The sequence below is a fragment of the Tiliqua scincoides genome, chromosome 3, assembly GCF_035046505.1.
Source record: "Tiliqua scincoides isolate rTilSci1 chromosome 3, rTilSci1.hap2, whole genome shotgun sequence".
Lineage (NCBI taxonomy): Eukaryota > Metazoa > Chordata > Lepidosauria > Squamata > Scincidae > Tiliqua > Tiliqua scincoides.
The window spans coordinates 45445711-45462076 of record NC_089823.1 but is presented as its reverse complement, the minus strand read 5'-3'; the positions used below and the strand labels follow the sequence as shown (position 1 = coordinate 45462076).

The 16366-nt window shown below is 43.9% G+C and overlaps 1 protein-coding gene across 1 annotated transcript in view; it reads right to left on the bottom strand.

Annotated features, from left to right (window-relative positions):
* Positions 1-16366, bottom strand: part of IGSF3 (immunoglobulin superfamily member 3) — a 130858-nt gene that overhangs the window by 94538 nt on the left and 19954 nt on the right. Inside the window, exon 3 of the mRNA XM_066619452.1 lies at positions 1334-1711. Within this exon, the coding sequence (XP_066475549.1) occupies positions 1334-1711 (378 nt within the window). The remainder of the gene's footprint in view (positions 1-1333; positions 1712-16366) is intronic.

The following is a 16366-nucleotide window of genomic DNA, read 5'->3' as shown; positions in this document are numbered from 1 at the left end:
ATTTCCTTCTGCTTTCTTGAGACTTTAATGTCAGAATTGGCCCCCAGAATCACATCTTTAAATAACAGCAGAACAAAGACAAAAAGATCAATTGGTGTTCACCACAAACTACCAGGGCACTAAGTGGTGTAGTGAACCAGCAAATGCAGTTAAAAACTCCTCTTTAAGCACTCTCCGTCCGCCATGCCCATCACTGAGCTCAGAAGAATTTAAAAATCCCATCTCCCCCACAGTCCCTTGAGCCAATCTGCTGCCAAATAGAAGCTGCCTGAACCTAATGAGGAAATTAAAAATTCATAGCAATGAAAGTTTTGGTTCCACTTCTGAGAAAATGAAAAACAGTAACTCACTCATAGCTCAGAAGCATTTGAGTGAGCACATATATTCCCACATATAAAGGAGAAAATATCTATGTCCTACTGCCAACAGAAATCATTAGTGAGATTCTCAATGTTTCTAATTACGTGGTTTAGTATATGGATTTGCCTAGCTCATAATATTAGGCTGTATTACAAATGAAAACAGCACACTCTCTCAAAGTTCTTCTTGGGGTTGGAATGCAAGTCAGATGCAAAGTCAGCATTCAGAAGACTAAGGATGCAATTCTAACCACACTTTCCTGAGAGTAAGCTCCATTGAACAAACTAGGACTTACTCCTGAGTAGACCTGGTTAGGATTGGGCCCTAAGTATCCAAAGCCTGCTGACTTGTTGACATATGCACAAAACATCTTCTCTAACAATACTTCAGAAGGTACTTGGCATGAAAACATTATTGTAGCTCTTGGTATTTCTCTCTCAACCCACACCTAGCACTTCACAGTCATTCTATGCTGTCAGCAATCTTGATCTAAACAAGATAATGACTTGATTTAGCCAATGTTTTAGCGCTGTGTGAATGTGCTTAGGGACCCACAGACTTCCCCTGCCCTCCCCTCCTCTCACATGTGTCAGGGAAGATGAGTGAATGCTTTTGCTTTCACTTTAACACTAATATGCAGTTCCATATTACTAGGGAACTGTGGTTTGTTAACTACTATAACTATGAGTTATAACAAACCAGAATATCAAATTGTGGTTTGATATCTTTGCTTATTCCACTCTACTTAAACCACAGTTTCCCCGAATTCATACATAAATGGGGGCCCATGCTTTCTTCTTAAAGTGGAAACAGAAGCTTTCACTCTCCTTCTCTCATGCATAGAAAAGGAGAGGGAGTAGGATGTGCTGATGCTTGTTCATGTCACACTGAATCATAGTTTGCCATTACATCTGAACAAGGCCAATATCTTCATATAAGGTTAAAAAAAAGATACATAAAATCAACACCTTACCCATTAGCTTCATCTTGGCACTGTAGCTCCCAAAATACCGTTCATCAGTGGTAGGTGTGTGACATTCATATTCACCGGCATCCCGGTCCTGGAGCTCTGTGATATGAAGTAGAGCAGAATCCCCTTGGACCCTCTCTACATAGATTTCCCCACTCCTAACACGCTGAGTGTAGATAGCATAAGGAAAAGATGGGTCCATTGTGCTGACAATTTGTACCTCCCTTTCTGGGGCAGATGGGAGATATATGGACCACTGAAAATTCTGTTCCAATGGTCCTTGGTAACCGCTGACCTTGCACCAGATGGTGATGTGGGAATTTTCAGTACGGTAGAGAGGGCCGTCTTGAACAGTGACTTGACGCTGTGCAAATGCCAACCCTAAAGAAGAAGAAGAAAAGAGAACATTAGACAAATCTAGTATATCAAACAAAATGCATTCAAAGTAGTATCAAAAATCAGTATCAAATATCTAGTGAAATAAAATACATGTGTTAATATTTAGTTAAAAGTTCTCAAGAAGTTTGTTCAGCTGCACATGGAAGCTCCTGCCTTCCAAAGGAAGTTGACCCTATATAAGCAAATGAAATGCAACTCCTTTATTTTTTTTTTAATGAGGTTGTTAAGCTCTTAAGGTCACCAGCTATCTGCAATCAAACTTCAAACATTCATACTTCAGTTTCCACTCAGGTCATTAATACTGCTTTCCAACAAAATCCACTCTTTTACAGAAAACAAATGTCAAGCATATTCAAGAACAAGGATCTCTGGATTACTACATGTGAAAAAGTCATTTCAGAATGCAAATGCCCATGGGCAGAGGTTGGTTTTTTCGGTGACAACAAAATAAAAATACATAACACTACTTTCTGCACGTCACATTTTTGTAAAAAAAGAAAAAAAACGACATCTGTGAAACCTGAGGAAAAATAAAACCATTCTCTAATACCTCTACGTATTCTCTAACACAGTGGTTCTGAACCTTTAGGAGACTGCGGACCACTGAGGCCAACACTGGAATTTTTGGGGACCGCGTGCAACTTCCCACCCCTGTACACAAAAAATACATTTAAATTTGTAATACTAGCAGTTCTCATTATCCACAGGGGTTCCATTCCCAGAACCCCTATAGATAAGGAAAACAGCAGGTATTTGAAACCTATGGTTTTCACTGAGCTCCAGTCAGTCTGTCGGCTTTTCTGAAGGCTGCAGAGGCCACGGGTGGATGTGCATGGTTTCTGTGGGCTTCAGAAGATCCTCCGGAGGAGAGAGGAGCACAGCTCCCCCCACCTCTGGAAGCTCAGTTTGGCCCACACTACAGGTTTGGATGAAGAAATCCATGGGTACCAAACTCACGGATAATGTGGGCTGCCTGTAATTAGAAAAGATTTACTAGAGATTTATTATTTATAGAGAAGATTTGTGGTTTGCTGCTTTTGCATCCAGCTGCAGGCAGTTCGTTTTCCACTCTCTCTGGTGATCCATGGGGGACTGCTTGCTCAGAGATGCTGGAACTGATCCAAATGATTTTTTTTCCTGAGACCTCGCGGACAACTTCTCAGCGTCTCGCGGACTATCTGTGGTCCCTGGACCACAGGTTGGGAATCACTGTTCTAGGATTTAGAAGCTATGGGAAACCATAGCTTCCCATTACAAGAATGATCTGGGGAGAGGCACCAGCGCACATATATCCCTCACATATACAGGCCTGATGAAAAACACAAACTATACATTTTTTCACAGGAATGTTTAAGATAAGATTCTTCTAACTGCTGTTAGAAAAGTAAATGAAAGCATATGTATCTGTTTTATTCGCAGGCAAATTCTCAGAAGGTACTTCAATTTCCATTCTAATTTCATCTTCTACAATCTTCCTACAAGCTTCTACAGACGACCATGTTGCTGTTAGATGATGTTACAGTCAACTTGGAAGCCTCTCAACGGGGGGGGGGGGGAACAAATGTCAAATAAGAACATAAGAAGAGCCCTGCTGGATTAGGCCAAGGGCCCATCTAGTCCAGTTTCCTGTATCTCACAGTGGCCCACCAAATGCCCCAGGGAGTACACAAGACAACAGACTCAACCTGTGACCTGGTGCCCTCCCCTGCATCTGGCAACCAGAGGCAGCCTGCTTCTAAAACCAAGAGCTTGCATATACCTAATATGACTTGTAACCCATAATGAACTTTTCCTCCAGAAATTTGTCCAATCCCCTCTTAAAGGCATCCAGACAAGATGCCATCACTACTTCCTGTGGCAAAGAGCTCCATGCTGGGTAAAGAAATATTTTCTTCTGTCTGTCCTAACTCTCCCAACACCCAACTTTTGTGGATGTCCCCTGGTTCTGGTGTTATGTGAGAGGGAAAAGAGTGTCTCTCTATCCACTCTGTCCATCCCCTGCATGATTTTGTATGTCTCAATCATGTCCTCCCTCAGGCGTCTCTTTTCTAGACTGAAGAGGCCCAAATGCTATAGCCTTTCCTCACAGGGAAGGAGCCCCAGCCCAGTAAACATTTTGATTGCTCTCATTTGCACCTTTTCACTATATTATTTTTGAGATGTGGCGACAAGAATTGGACGCAATACTCCAGGTGTGGCCTTACCATCAATTTGTACAACAGCATTACAATATTAGCTGTCTTATTCCCAATGTCTTTCCTAAGGATCCCAAGCATGAAACTAGCCATCTTCACTGCTGCCGCACATTGGGTCGACACTTCCATCAAGCTGTCCACAACGACCACAAGATCTCTCTCCTGATCTGTCACAGACAGCTCAGAACCCAACAGCCCATATGTAAAGTTTTGATTCTTTGCCCCAATGTGCATGACTTTACACTTACTTACATTGAAACACTTCTGCCATTTTGCTGCCCAGTCTCCCAGTTTGGAGAGATCATTCTGAAACTCTTCACAATCTCTTCTGGTCTTCACCACTCGGAAAAGTTTGGTGTCATCTACAAACTTGGCCACCTCGCTGCTTAGCCCTGCCTCCAGGTCATTTATGAACAGGTTGAAAAGTACAGGTCCCAGGATAGATCCTTGGGGCACTTCACTTTCCACCTCTCTCCATTGTGAAAATTGTCCATTGACACCCACTCTCTGCTTCTTGGACCTCAACCAGTGCCTAATACAGGAGAGGACCTGCCCTCTAATTCCGTGACTGTGGAATTTTCTCAGCAGCCTTTGGTGAGGGACTGTGTCAAACATCTTCTGAAAGTCCAGATATATAATGTCCACGGGTTCTCCTGCATCCACATGCCTGTTGACCTTTTCAAAGAATTCTAAAAGATTCATGAGGCAAACCAGAAGCCATGCTGATACTCCCTCAGCAAGGCTTGTTCGTCTATGTGTTTTAAGATTTTATCTTTGATGAGGCATTCCACCATCTTACCTGGAACAGACATTAGGCTGACTGGCCTATAATTACCCAGGTCCCGTCTCCTTCCTTTTTAAAGATTGGCATGGCATTTGCTATCCTCCAATCCTCTGGCACTGGGGCCGTTTTAAGGGACAAGTTGCCAATTATACTTAAAAGATTAGCAACTTCATTCTTCAGTTTCTTAATAACTCTTGAAGGATGCCATCAGGGCCTGGTGACTTATTAATCTTTAATTTGTCAATTAGGTTCAACACATCTTCTCTCTTAACCTCTATCCGACTTAATTCTTTGGTCAGAAGGGGCCGTTCGGGCAGTGGTATCTGCCAGAGGTCTTCTGTTGTGAAGACACATGCAAAGAACTCATTTAATTTATCTGCCATCTCTAAGTCTCCTTTTAACTCCCCTTTCCCTCCCTCACCATCCAGAGGGCCAACCACTTCTCTGGCGGGTTTCCTGCTTTTAACATATTTGAAGAAGCTTTTATGTTGCCCATAATGTTGCTGGCCATGTGTTCCTCATACTCGCTTGGCCTCCCGTATCACCTTCTTACATTTCTTTTGCCATAGTTTATGTTCCTTTTTATCTTTCTCATTAGGGCAAGACTTCCATTTACAGAAGGAAGCTTTCTTGCCCTTTACAGCCTCTCTAATTCGGCTTGTTAGCCATGCCCCTCCTGGACTTAGTCGAGCCGTTTTTCTGTTGTGGTATACACTTTGGCTGGGCTTCTATTACTGTTGTTTTAAACAGCTTCCACACACTCTGGAGAGATTGGACCCTCTTTACCTTCCCTTTCAACTATTTCCTAACTAACCTCCTCATTTGAGGGAAGTCCTTCCTTCAGGTTTTTGTGTTAGATTTGTTTGACACTCTTCCCCCGACATGCATGGTGAAACTAACTGCAGCATGATCACTGTTTCCCAATGGCTCAGTAACATTTACCTCTCTAACCAGGTCCTGAGTGCCACACAGTACTAAATCCACAGTCCGCCTGTCCTGTGGTGGGCTCCATGACTAGTTGCTCTAAAGCACAGTCATTTAGCATGTCAAGAAAACCAGTTTCTCTTTCATGACCAGAGCACGAATTAACCCAGTCGATGTGAGGATAATTGACGTCCCCCATGATTATAACCATGTCCCTCCTCGACACCTCCCTGATCTGTTTCCTCATTTCAAGGTCCGCTTCTGGTTTCTAGTCTGGAGGACGATAGCATGCCCCAGTATTAGAGTTGAAATCCACTGAAAAGCCACAACTGCAACAGAGGAAGAACTACTCAGCAGAATCTCCTTCCACAATCTGTTCCACTAAGGGCTGCAAACCTATCGCTGATGGTAGCATGTCTAGCATGATGGTAGCATGTCATGCTATTATTATAGTCCTAAATAACAGTCTGGTCTTTGGTCTTGGTTTCTCTTTCCATGAGCTTTCTTAACAAGATAGGAGAAGATAACACTTCCTAACCTAACCTTCAGAAGCAGGTGTGGGATTCTTAACAATAATGAGAAGAGCATGGAAAATAGTTCTACAACAATTCTTTGACTTGTTTGCGCTTATGAATTTCAGATAACTCAGTTAAGACCTGTTAGTTGTGCAAGGGGTAGTCTACATGAAGAGAACTTTCACTTGTGATAGCTGACAGTGAAATATTTTGCATTAAGCTCCTAGTACCAATATGAAGTAGTAGTGAAAGCAGTACTGGTATTTTATGTAGGGGTAGCATTCAACAACATTGGAAATTCACAAGTCTCAACTCAGAGAACATTTCCCAAGGCTATGAGAACGTACAAAAAAGAGAGGCATGTCAATTTCTCTGCTATAAATTCTGTAGACAGCAATTACTTTCACAAGGATGGTTTAAAAAAAACTTTGCAAAAACAAAAACCTGTGATAAAGATTAAATAAGAAAGTTTAAGTAATAAAGCTGATCAACATCCAATTTTTTATCTAAACAGTTCCTCCAAATTTCTCAGGCACTCCAGATTCTTGGCAGTCTGACTATCTCATTCACACATTGCCATGTGTGAATGAGATAGTCACAGATAATGGAAAGTGTTCCAAAAAAGTTAGAAACTGAAAACTTTATGTGTGTAGTCAGGTAGCCTTGGCCATGCTTTCTTTTTCTACCCACTCTGGTTCCTAGATTTGCTCAACATGGACAAGAATATAAAGGCAACGAACTCTGGATATCTCAACTTTTGATGCATTAAACTGATCACAAAACATTTACAACAGAGATCCCCCAACTATTCCATCAACTGCTGAGCCCAGTAGAATTATAACTATGTGTGCACCCCACTCAACTCCTTACTTTTCTCCCTCCACGCCCACCATCATGCACCTTCTTTCACCTGCTGGGAGAAACAAGAACTGAACTGGGTCACTGTTGCGAAAAGCACAACTGAGGAAGAGAGGCAGCAAGCAGACCTAATGCTGGATTTACTGCAAATATTTTTATTCTATTGTTTATTTATTCTATTGTTAAAATACTTAAAAGTTATGTAGAAAATATATTATTTTCTGTCATTGACCTTCTCTAACTCACCTCTAACAAGACTAAGGGTGCAATCCAAAGTGCGCCCTAGGCTGACGCAAGTCCCCTGGACCGTTGTCCTGTTGTTGCAAAAGTGGCGTAGTGCACTTTTGCATCACTGAGTGACATGGGAGGCCAGTGCGGAGGACTTGCACTGGCCTCTGGCGGTCGAATGAAGCCCCAGAAGGCCAGCAAAAGCTAAGTTTGTGCAAGTTGCAGGCTGCTGGTTCAGGAGTCTGGGGAGAGCAGGAGGCATTAAGGGGGCCTTCTGGGGGGGCAGGTGCAGGCGGGCAGGCCCATGGGCAGACTGGACCAGAGAGTGGAGCGAAGCTAGGCCAGATCCTAACTTTCCTCCTGGGTGGCCCAGCCTAGTGCTGGGCTGCTCAGATCTGTGTCATCTCTTTAGGTGGTGCAAATTCGAATAGCTCCAGTTGGGCTGCTGCTGCATTACCCAGGGAAGGGAGCTGATTCCCCTTGCCCCAGGTTGTGCCGTTGCCAGCCCCAACCCTGCGCTGGATATAGCGCAGGCCAGCCGGCCTGTCTATTCCAGCACAGGATAGGATTAGGCTGCTGGTGATATGGTCCCGACAGCTAAAATTTTGGGGACCCCCTGGTCTACAATAGCACCCCCTTTTTCAGAGAACTCAACATATTTGGCAAAGTTAAGCTTATTATTTGTTAGACTTATACTTTAATCTTCCCCCAACCTAGAGCTTGGCACTTCAGCCAGCCTGGTGAGTTTTAAATCAGCTTGAAACAAAAGGGTTGAAGCAACAACAAAAGCAGAATAAAAACAATTAGAAGGACAAAGTCTCATCATCCTTTAGCACTTGGATCAAAAGTGAGTACTGTGTGTTGGGACACAAGATGATCAGCAAACTGCACCACTGGCATACAAGGAAAGAGTCGAATGAATAAGACAGCTGCTCTCTGCTTCATTGTATAGCAATTATGTGTTGCCTGTAGTTCTTGGCATACTGGCAGTGAAGCTAGCAACTCACAGTTATCCAGCTTATTTGCCGCAGCAGCAGAGGCCCTTGGATTTGGAACTCATAAACAATCTCTCCCCAGCTACTGGGTTACCAGCAACACAAGATCTTGGTAAAGCAATCAGTTCAGTGTTCGCTGCTATTTGACTTATGGCTATAAAACAGAACTAAGCAATTTACACTAGTTATAGTGTAATCATGTAATGGTTATGAATCTCTTTTTAAAAGAAACAATTAAATAAAGAATTTAATATTTAAAACACACTTGCATCCTAAACCACTGAAAATGAGAAAGGGGTATTTCAATATCCAAGCATTTCCGCTTAGTCCTCTTCTCCTGCTGGACAATAGACTCCAGATAAGAAGTTTCCCACCAGAAGCCTTGGAACAAGTCCAGGAAAACATGTTCTTACCAGCTCTAAAATAAATTGTGAAAAATGGCTCAGCAGATCCATCAAACCATGCAGCTGAACAGATGGAGTGCAATTCAAACTATTAGGCTGGGCAGAACACACTGCTGCTCCAAATGATATTTCCCTCATTATCAAAAAATGTGGTTTAAGGGGAAAGACAAGGAAAAAAAGTTAATAAATTTTTAGCTAAAGGGCACTGGAAAAGGAGACTAAAAGGACTCTTTGCTGCCTATTATGTTAGATTGGCTTATATTTCAAAAAAACCATTTACAGGAAATAAAGCCAATAAAAATGTGCACTGAATTTGGGTCTCTGATAATGCCTTATAACGGGGTCACTACAGATGAAGTCTAATACGACTACCTAGCAAACAGGAAGCCTAGTATACTGTATTTCACAAGCATAAAATGCATCCCATTAAAGGAAATATATCTCAAGGGACAAGTTTCAAGCCATTTTCCAGTTCAAATCACTTCCCTGTCATACTGTTTCGGGGCTGGTTGTTTGTAAGCATGCATGTTCCTTTAAACACAGCCCTATTTTAGCAGATGCTTTTAATCTCCACTGGAGGGAGGCGAATGCTCACATTGTGAACAATTTTGAAAAGACTGGGTTACAATTAGGGATGGCATCTGGCTAATATGTCAGTGACACAGCTGGCACCCAACTGCAAACCCTGAACAATATACCAACAATACAAGCACTGCAGATTGCCAAGCAGTACTGTAATGGAGAGGGTGGGGAAAAGAAGAAAAACACAGGCTTGTCCTTTAAAAAGGACCAGCCCTAGAAGCTGAAACGCAGATGAAAAATATATATAGGTCCACTCTATTGCAGCATCAAGTTCCAGGTGGTCTTGCTTTATCACATCTGGGTCAATTAAAACAGAAACAAGATTGCTGACATGCTTCGTATACAACCAGCATAAACACATAAGGCAGCCCTTTCCCTGTGCATGGGTCCATTTCTGGAATATCTGTGCACCAGCACAACACCCGTACATACACTGCTGTAGTATGAATCCTGCATGCATATGCATTAGTACAGGGTAAGAATCTTTTAAACCTCACACCAAACGAGTGTAGTACCTGGACAGGTAACTATTTTTATTTGGCTTCCACAGGATCACATTTAATATTTTACTAAAGAGATAAAAAGAAGAAAAGCAAGGAGATCATGGGCCCAATCCTAACCATGCGCTATGCTAGCAGAATGTACATTCCACGAGCATAGCACACTTTGGCTAGATCAGGGGTGTCCAAAGTTTTTGGCAGGAGGGCCACATCATCTCTCTGACACTGTGACGGGGACCAGGGGGGGGGGAAGAAATAATTTACATTTTAAATTTAAATAAATTTACATAAATGAATATATTAGGGATGGAACTTATATGAATAAATGAAGGTTTTGCAATAGCTCAATGCCTATAAAAGTCCTTGCACAAAGCGAGGCTGGCCTTTCCTTTGCTGCCGCTGCTGCATCACAGACATGAAACAGTAAGCAGCGGGGGAAGCCCTCAACCCACAGCTGACGCAAAAAGGTCAAACAGTTGCCTTCACGCTGAGAGCAGTTGTGTCGGGCCAGTGCAGGTTCCAACAAATCTCCGGAGGGCCAGAGGCTCATTGGAGACTGGGGCTTCCCTGAGGGCCACATTGAGAGGCCTTGAGGGCCGCAAGTGGCCCCAGGGCCGGGGTTTGGGCACCCCTGGGCTAGATTATTGGCTAGATTATTGTAACGCGCTCTATGTGGGGCTGCCCTTGAAGATGGTTCGGAAACTGCAACTAGTGCAGAATGTGGCGGCCCACGTAGTTACTGGAGGTAGGCGGTTTGACTGTCAGTCCGCTTCTCTAGCAGCTGCACTGGCTGCCCATTCGTTTCCGGGCTCAATTCAAGGTGCTAGTTTTGACCTTTAAAGCCCTATACTGCTCTGGGCCAGGGTATCTTAAAAAACGCCTACTCCCGTACAATCCGGCTCATCCTCTTAGGTCATCAGAGAAGGCCTTTTTACAAGTGCCGCCGCCTAGGGAGGTATGTGGGGAGGCAGCAAGAAATAGGGCCTTCTTAGTAGTGGCACCAATGCTATGGAATTCCCTTCCTCTTGACTTAAGAACTGCTCCCTCTCTTGTAACTTTCCGACGAGGCCTGAAGACCCTTCTGTTTAGACAAGCCTTCTGAGTTCCTGGCCTTTTTAACTTTTAACATCTCTTAACATTTTTTAACATCTGTTCACAGGCCTGATCCTTTTCTAATTTGCTGCTCTCATCTGACTAGTTTTTTATGTGATTACTGTTTTTATGATATGTTATCTTTTTATCTGCTTTTAAATTATGTTAACTGTTTTAACCTTGTTTTGTAAGCCGCCTTGAGTCCCTTTGGGGAGAAAGGTGGGGTAAAAATAAAGTATAATAATAATAATAGCACACTTTGTAGCTGTTGCAAGTGCAACTCCGCTGAGAGTGTGGCCTGACCGTCGCTAGAAGCGGCAAGCGGCCTTGTCCATGCAGCATAGACACTGATACCCACTGCTTCGGCATACAACATGCCTGACCCATACACATTCAGTTAAAAGTCTGCATAGATCCCACATCCATCCATCTGCACACACCCCTATATGCATGTAGGTGGGCTTTCCAGCTTGATATAATTGGGAACCCAGTGGGCTTCTAACAGTATAGAGTTGTATATATACAGTACAACTTCTACATCACTTTTAACTAAATGTGTGGAGAGGGGGCAGTACATGTGAACTTTTCATATTTTCCAGCTCCCTGCCCTGGTTAAAAAAAAAAAAAAACAGTCTGCCTATAGCTAATATCTATACAAAAAGCTGTTTTGGAAAGCAAACGGAAGTTATACCTTGCCATACATTAGAATTTGCGATTGCTTCCAAAACACTGTCATACTGTTAGTTCCATGTATGGTTCTATGTATTAAGTAGATAGTATGACAGAGAGAGTTGACAACCATTCTTTTTAATAAAATCTTTCACAGGAACATCAGAGGAACACTGCTTTTGTGTTTTCAAAAACAATCTCCTTTTGTGCAAGCCAACCATTGTACATAGCAGCTTAAGATTCAACACAAAAACCAAGGCTAGACACACAATTGTTGCTGTGCTGCTGGGCTTAACAGTTGTAGGAGTTTTACAATGAATTGCTTTCTGAGTGAAAGGCCAAGTCTTAGCTACTGAAATGATCTACATAAATATTCTATGTCTGCATAGAATGTAACATACTGTATTACTGCACCAGCCCAGCTTCCAGCCCTACTTCTAAATCATGCTGCCAAAAGAGAGTCATAGCTGTTCTGTGTCTTATGAGAAGGGAAGAATAGATACGCTGCTTAAATTTCTGAAGGAGAATGTTACAATTTCAGAAGTGGCTCTGAGTGGGCCATATGCCCCGTCTCTCTCTCTCTCTCTCTCTCTCTCTCTCTTTGAAATGGTTTATGGCATGTTTTATCACAAAAGGGAATACACAAACAAAATTTTGCTCAGGCATCAAACTTAAGATAGCTACCACAATCCAATGTCTATTTGTCTCTTGCAAAAGCCAGTGCCTGACATTTATTAAGCAATAGTCCTGACCCCACTCATTCATGCTTCAATGCGAAGCATGATTCCATCCCAATCTCTCCCTACACTGTTAATGATAACTCCAGTGACCCAGTTGCTGGCCCGACGCAACTGCTCTCAGCGTGAGGGCAACTGTTTGATCTCTCACGTGAGCTGTGGAATGAGGGCTCTCTCCACTGCTTGCTGTTTCACATCTGTGATGCTACAGCAGCAGCGAAGGAAAGGCTGGCCTTGCTTTGTGCAAGCCTTTTATAGGCCTTGAGCTATCGCAAGACCTTCATTTATTCTTATAAGTTCCATCACTAATATATTCATTTATGTAAAATGATGTAAATTTATTCAAATTTGAAATGTAAGTAAATTAAATCTTTTTTCCTGGCCCACCGACACAGGGTGTGAGAGATGATGTGGCCCTCCTGTCAAAAAGTCTGGACACCCCTGAACTAGAGTAAGAACAAATCAAGGTATCAAACCACAGTCCGATACCTTGGCAGTTAACAAAACTACAGTTGGTCTCCTAAATTTGTATATAATGGAGAACTGCAGTTTGCTCATAAAGTGAAAAAGGAAGCCGACATGGTCCTCTCATAAGAGGGGAGAACATGTGAGCTCACAGCTCCCTAATGCGGGTTCATACAGCGCTAAACCACGATTTAGAACAACAGTCTCCAAATTGGAGACCACTGTGCTCCAAAAAAGTCTTCCCCATCCCGACAAGCGCTTACTGTTCTGCCGTGCCGCTGCTTTGTTCTTTACCCAGTCTGGGCACAGGGATGCTCTGGGCAGTCGTGTCTATTGCCCAATGTCCCAGTAGGTTTTGCAGCAGGATGTCCAGGCAGACATGACTGCCCAGAGCACCCCTGTGCCCAGATCGGGTGAAGAACAAAGCAGCAGTGCAACAGAATGGTAGTGCAGCTCACAGGTGGGACTTTTGCCAAACACTGGATCCGGCTCGCTGGCCATAGTTTGGCGAGAGCCAATTTAGAATTACATCTGAACTGGGCCAACATGTTGGATCTTTGCAGCTGAAACAACAGCACTCACTAGTGTTTAATGTTCTCCCTTTTTGCTCTGTGTCATTTTTGAAAACATTATTTTTCTATACAGTAAGTATCCATGAATTGAGACTACAAATCTCATTGCAGAGATTTCTAATTCACATTGTTTTACTTTGTTTATTATTCTTCAGTTTCTTGCCCAAGAAACTTTAGCTTAGTTTGACCAATCAAGTCTGCTGTGTGCCCTGTAGCTGCTGCATCACAAAACACTTTGTGGATAACAGAGATTTAATAGCAAAAACAACATTAATGTTTACTGTAGAGTGCAACCTTTTACAGCAGAAGCCTGTAACAAAACCTCTAATTCTGCGGTTTTCAAACTCTCCGGGAGTTTGAAACCCACAGTAAGTCTTTGCAGTGGCGGCGGCAGGGGGAAGGGGCAGGAGCGTGATTGCCCCACTCTCCCTTTCCCTGACCTGGGGAGCCCTGCAGGCGCTTGTGCAAGGCTCCCCACACACAGGGACGGCTGCTGCAGGGACTGGAGGGTGCACCCCAGTCCCTGCAGACCTGTCAGGAGAGAAAGCGAAGTGATCGTGCACCACTTCCGGTTTTGTGGAGCGGGGCGCGATCGCTCTGCTTTCACTTTCCCTGACATGGGGAGCCCTGCCGAAGGTTGCGCAGGGCTCCCCGCACCCCCAGGAAGCTGCAGGAGGCTGCCTTCCCCTGGCTCCTGGCTGCCCCCACCCCTTAAAGGGGCAGATGCCAAGACCCACAGGCTGGGGCATCACAATGCCCCAGTTTGAATACCACAGCTCTAATTGATAGAGACTGGTCTTTTTTTCTTCTGATAGTATAAAATGAACTTTCTCCTTTCTATTCCTTCAGGTCACAGGAGTAATGGCATCTTTAGGTCAACATATAACATGAAGACAGAACAGGACAGCTGGAGACTCAGAGATAAACAGATGGAATGCAAGTTTCATTCTGTGGAATCACAGAAACAGGTCTGGCCCATGGGGTGACTGAGAGCCCAATCCTATGAGTGTCTACTCAGAAGTAAGTCTCATTATAGTCAAAGGGGCTTACTCCCAGGTAACTGAGGATAGGATTGCAGCCTGAGGCAGCCAGTGGCAGCAAAAATTGGAAAGACAAGGGTAAGGTGCGGGAGAGCTGCTCTTCTTTCTGCTCCCTGGATTTGAAAAGGAGAATTGGAATGAAGGAGAAAAGGAGGCATGGAGAAGGGTTAACTAGAGCAGTAGTTCCCAAGGAGTGGTTCCCAAACCATATTTTAGCACCAGAACCCAATTTTTGAAATGACACTCTACTGGGACCCCCGTAGCTTTACAAAAAACACTTTGTACAAAACCTCTGCTTTTATCCTTTTTCTATGGGTGAGAGGGCTCCTAGAGCCGCAATTTTCAAACACTGTGCCATGGCACACTGGTGTGCCATGGATGGTCCATAGGTGTGCCACAGGACTTTGGGGAGGGTTATTTATTAGTAGGGCAATTAGGGGATTTGAGCCCCTATCAGCAGCATGGTGTGCCTTGTCAATGGTCAAAAAACAGATGGTGTGCCTTGACAATTTTAGCACCTTGTCAGTGTGCCATTGAAAAAGCAGAAAATGGTTGAAAACCACTGTTCTAGAGCATTTGCTGAGCTCCACATTCATCAGATCGGGACCATTCTGGTAGCCTTGTGTCCCCTTTTGCCTTGCCTTTGATAGAAGCTGAGGCACGGTCACCTACTCACAAATAAACATGCATGAGTGGCTCAGTTTCGCTTTCTGTGGGGTTCACTACATTGTCCTTGTCAGCTTGGTGGCAAGACTTCCTTCTCCAGAGTTTGTCGGGGCCTGCATTCATTGGATCAGCACCATTCCGGAGGTCTTACATTTCCCTCAGTCTGCCCTTTGAATGGACAGAGGCATGGTCACCTACCCATGAGTAAACACACACGTTTCGTTTGTTTCCATAGGGCTAAATACATTTTCCTTGTCAGCTATCAGCTTTGTGACCCACCAAAAAACTGGTTGCTTGACTAGTGCATACTCTGGTCATCACTCCCTCTCATCCAACCTCTCTCTTCAATTCTAGGCAGCAGGAGTTAAAGAAATGGAGTGCCCCATGGAGAAATGCCAACTGATTTGTGGGCGGGGAGACAGACACTGACCCTGCTACCCCCCTCCCCCACTACTGACCACCCCAACATGCATTCTGCTGCCTCCTCCTTGACCTCCCAGCTACTTAAGAGGTAGCTGGAGATGGAGAGGATGGAGATGGACTTGGGATGGAGAGGAAAGGAAGGCAATGTGAAGTCAAGTCTCCTTACCTTTGAGTAAGGTGGCCCACTCGTCCTTAAACATGGTCCTGTTTATTTTAAACAGAGCACGATGTGAGCAGGACCACATGAAATAAGAGCAAGGAGACAGCGCTGGAGCTAAAGGAAAGGAAGTGGGAGGCAAGGTCTCTGAGCTCCAACTTGCCTTGCCCACCTTAACTGCTTTCCTAAGCTATCATGAGGAAGCAGCACTGTCTTGAAACCTCCCCCCCTTTGGCTGCACTACAGGAAGTGGGCTGCAGCTGCCCCAATCCTTTTCTCATTCACTGACAACTATCCACTCTCTCAAATGAAGAGCCAATTGAAGCAATTCAATTGCTTCAATTGTGGCAGGCCAGGGGGTGGGGTGGCTGAAGGCAGATATGGGGTGCATAGCAGTTCATGGGTCCCCACCCCCCAAGCAATATGCTTGAAGAGAGGATTTCAGTTGGCCTTGTTAAGACTGGCCCTGAGAAGATGTACCATTGGGGAAATAGAGGGTGGGAGGGCAAAATTTGGCATACCACCTCTGGCACTAGGAGGACTTGGGCCAGTCCTGAAAATAAAACAGTAATCTATAGTCACAACTGCAGGATCATGGGGTTACCTGAACATCTCTGCAGTCTCCCGGATCACTCTTTGTGGCTCAAATTATAGTTTCTGAATTGCTCTTAAAGATACAAAGAAGAGCTTCACTTTCACATCAAATTCAGATGCACCCCTCAAGTTAAACTTATGCAATTCCTTTTTGTTTTTTCATACAGATTGAGTACACACTTGAAAGCAAGGACACAAAGAAAAAGCAGCATCAACCACAACAACAGGGTGTTTGTT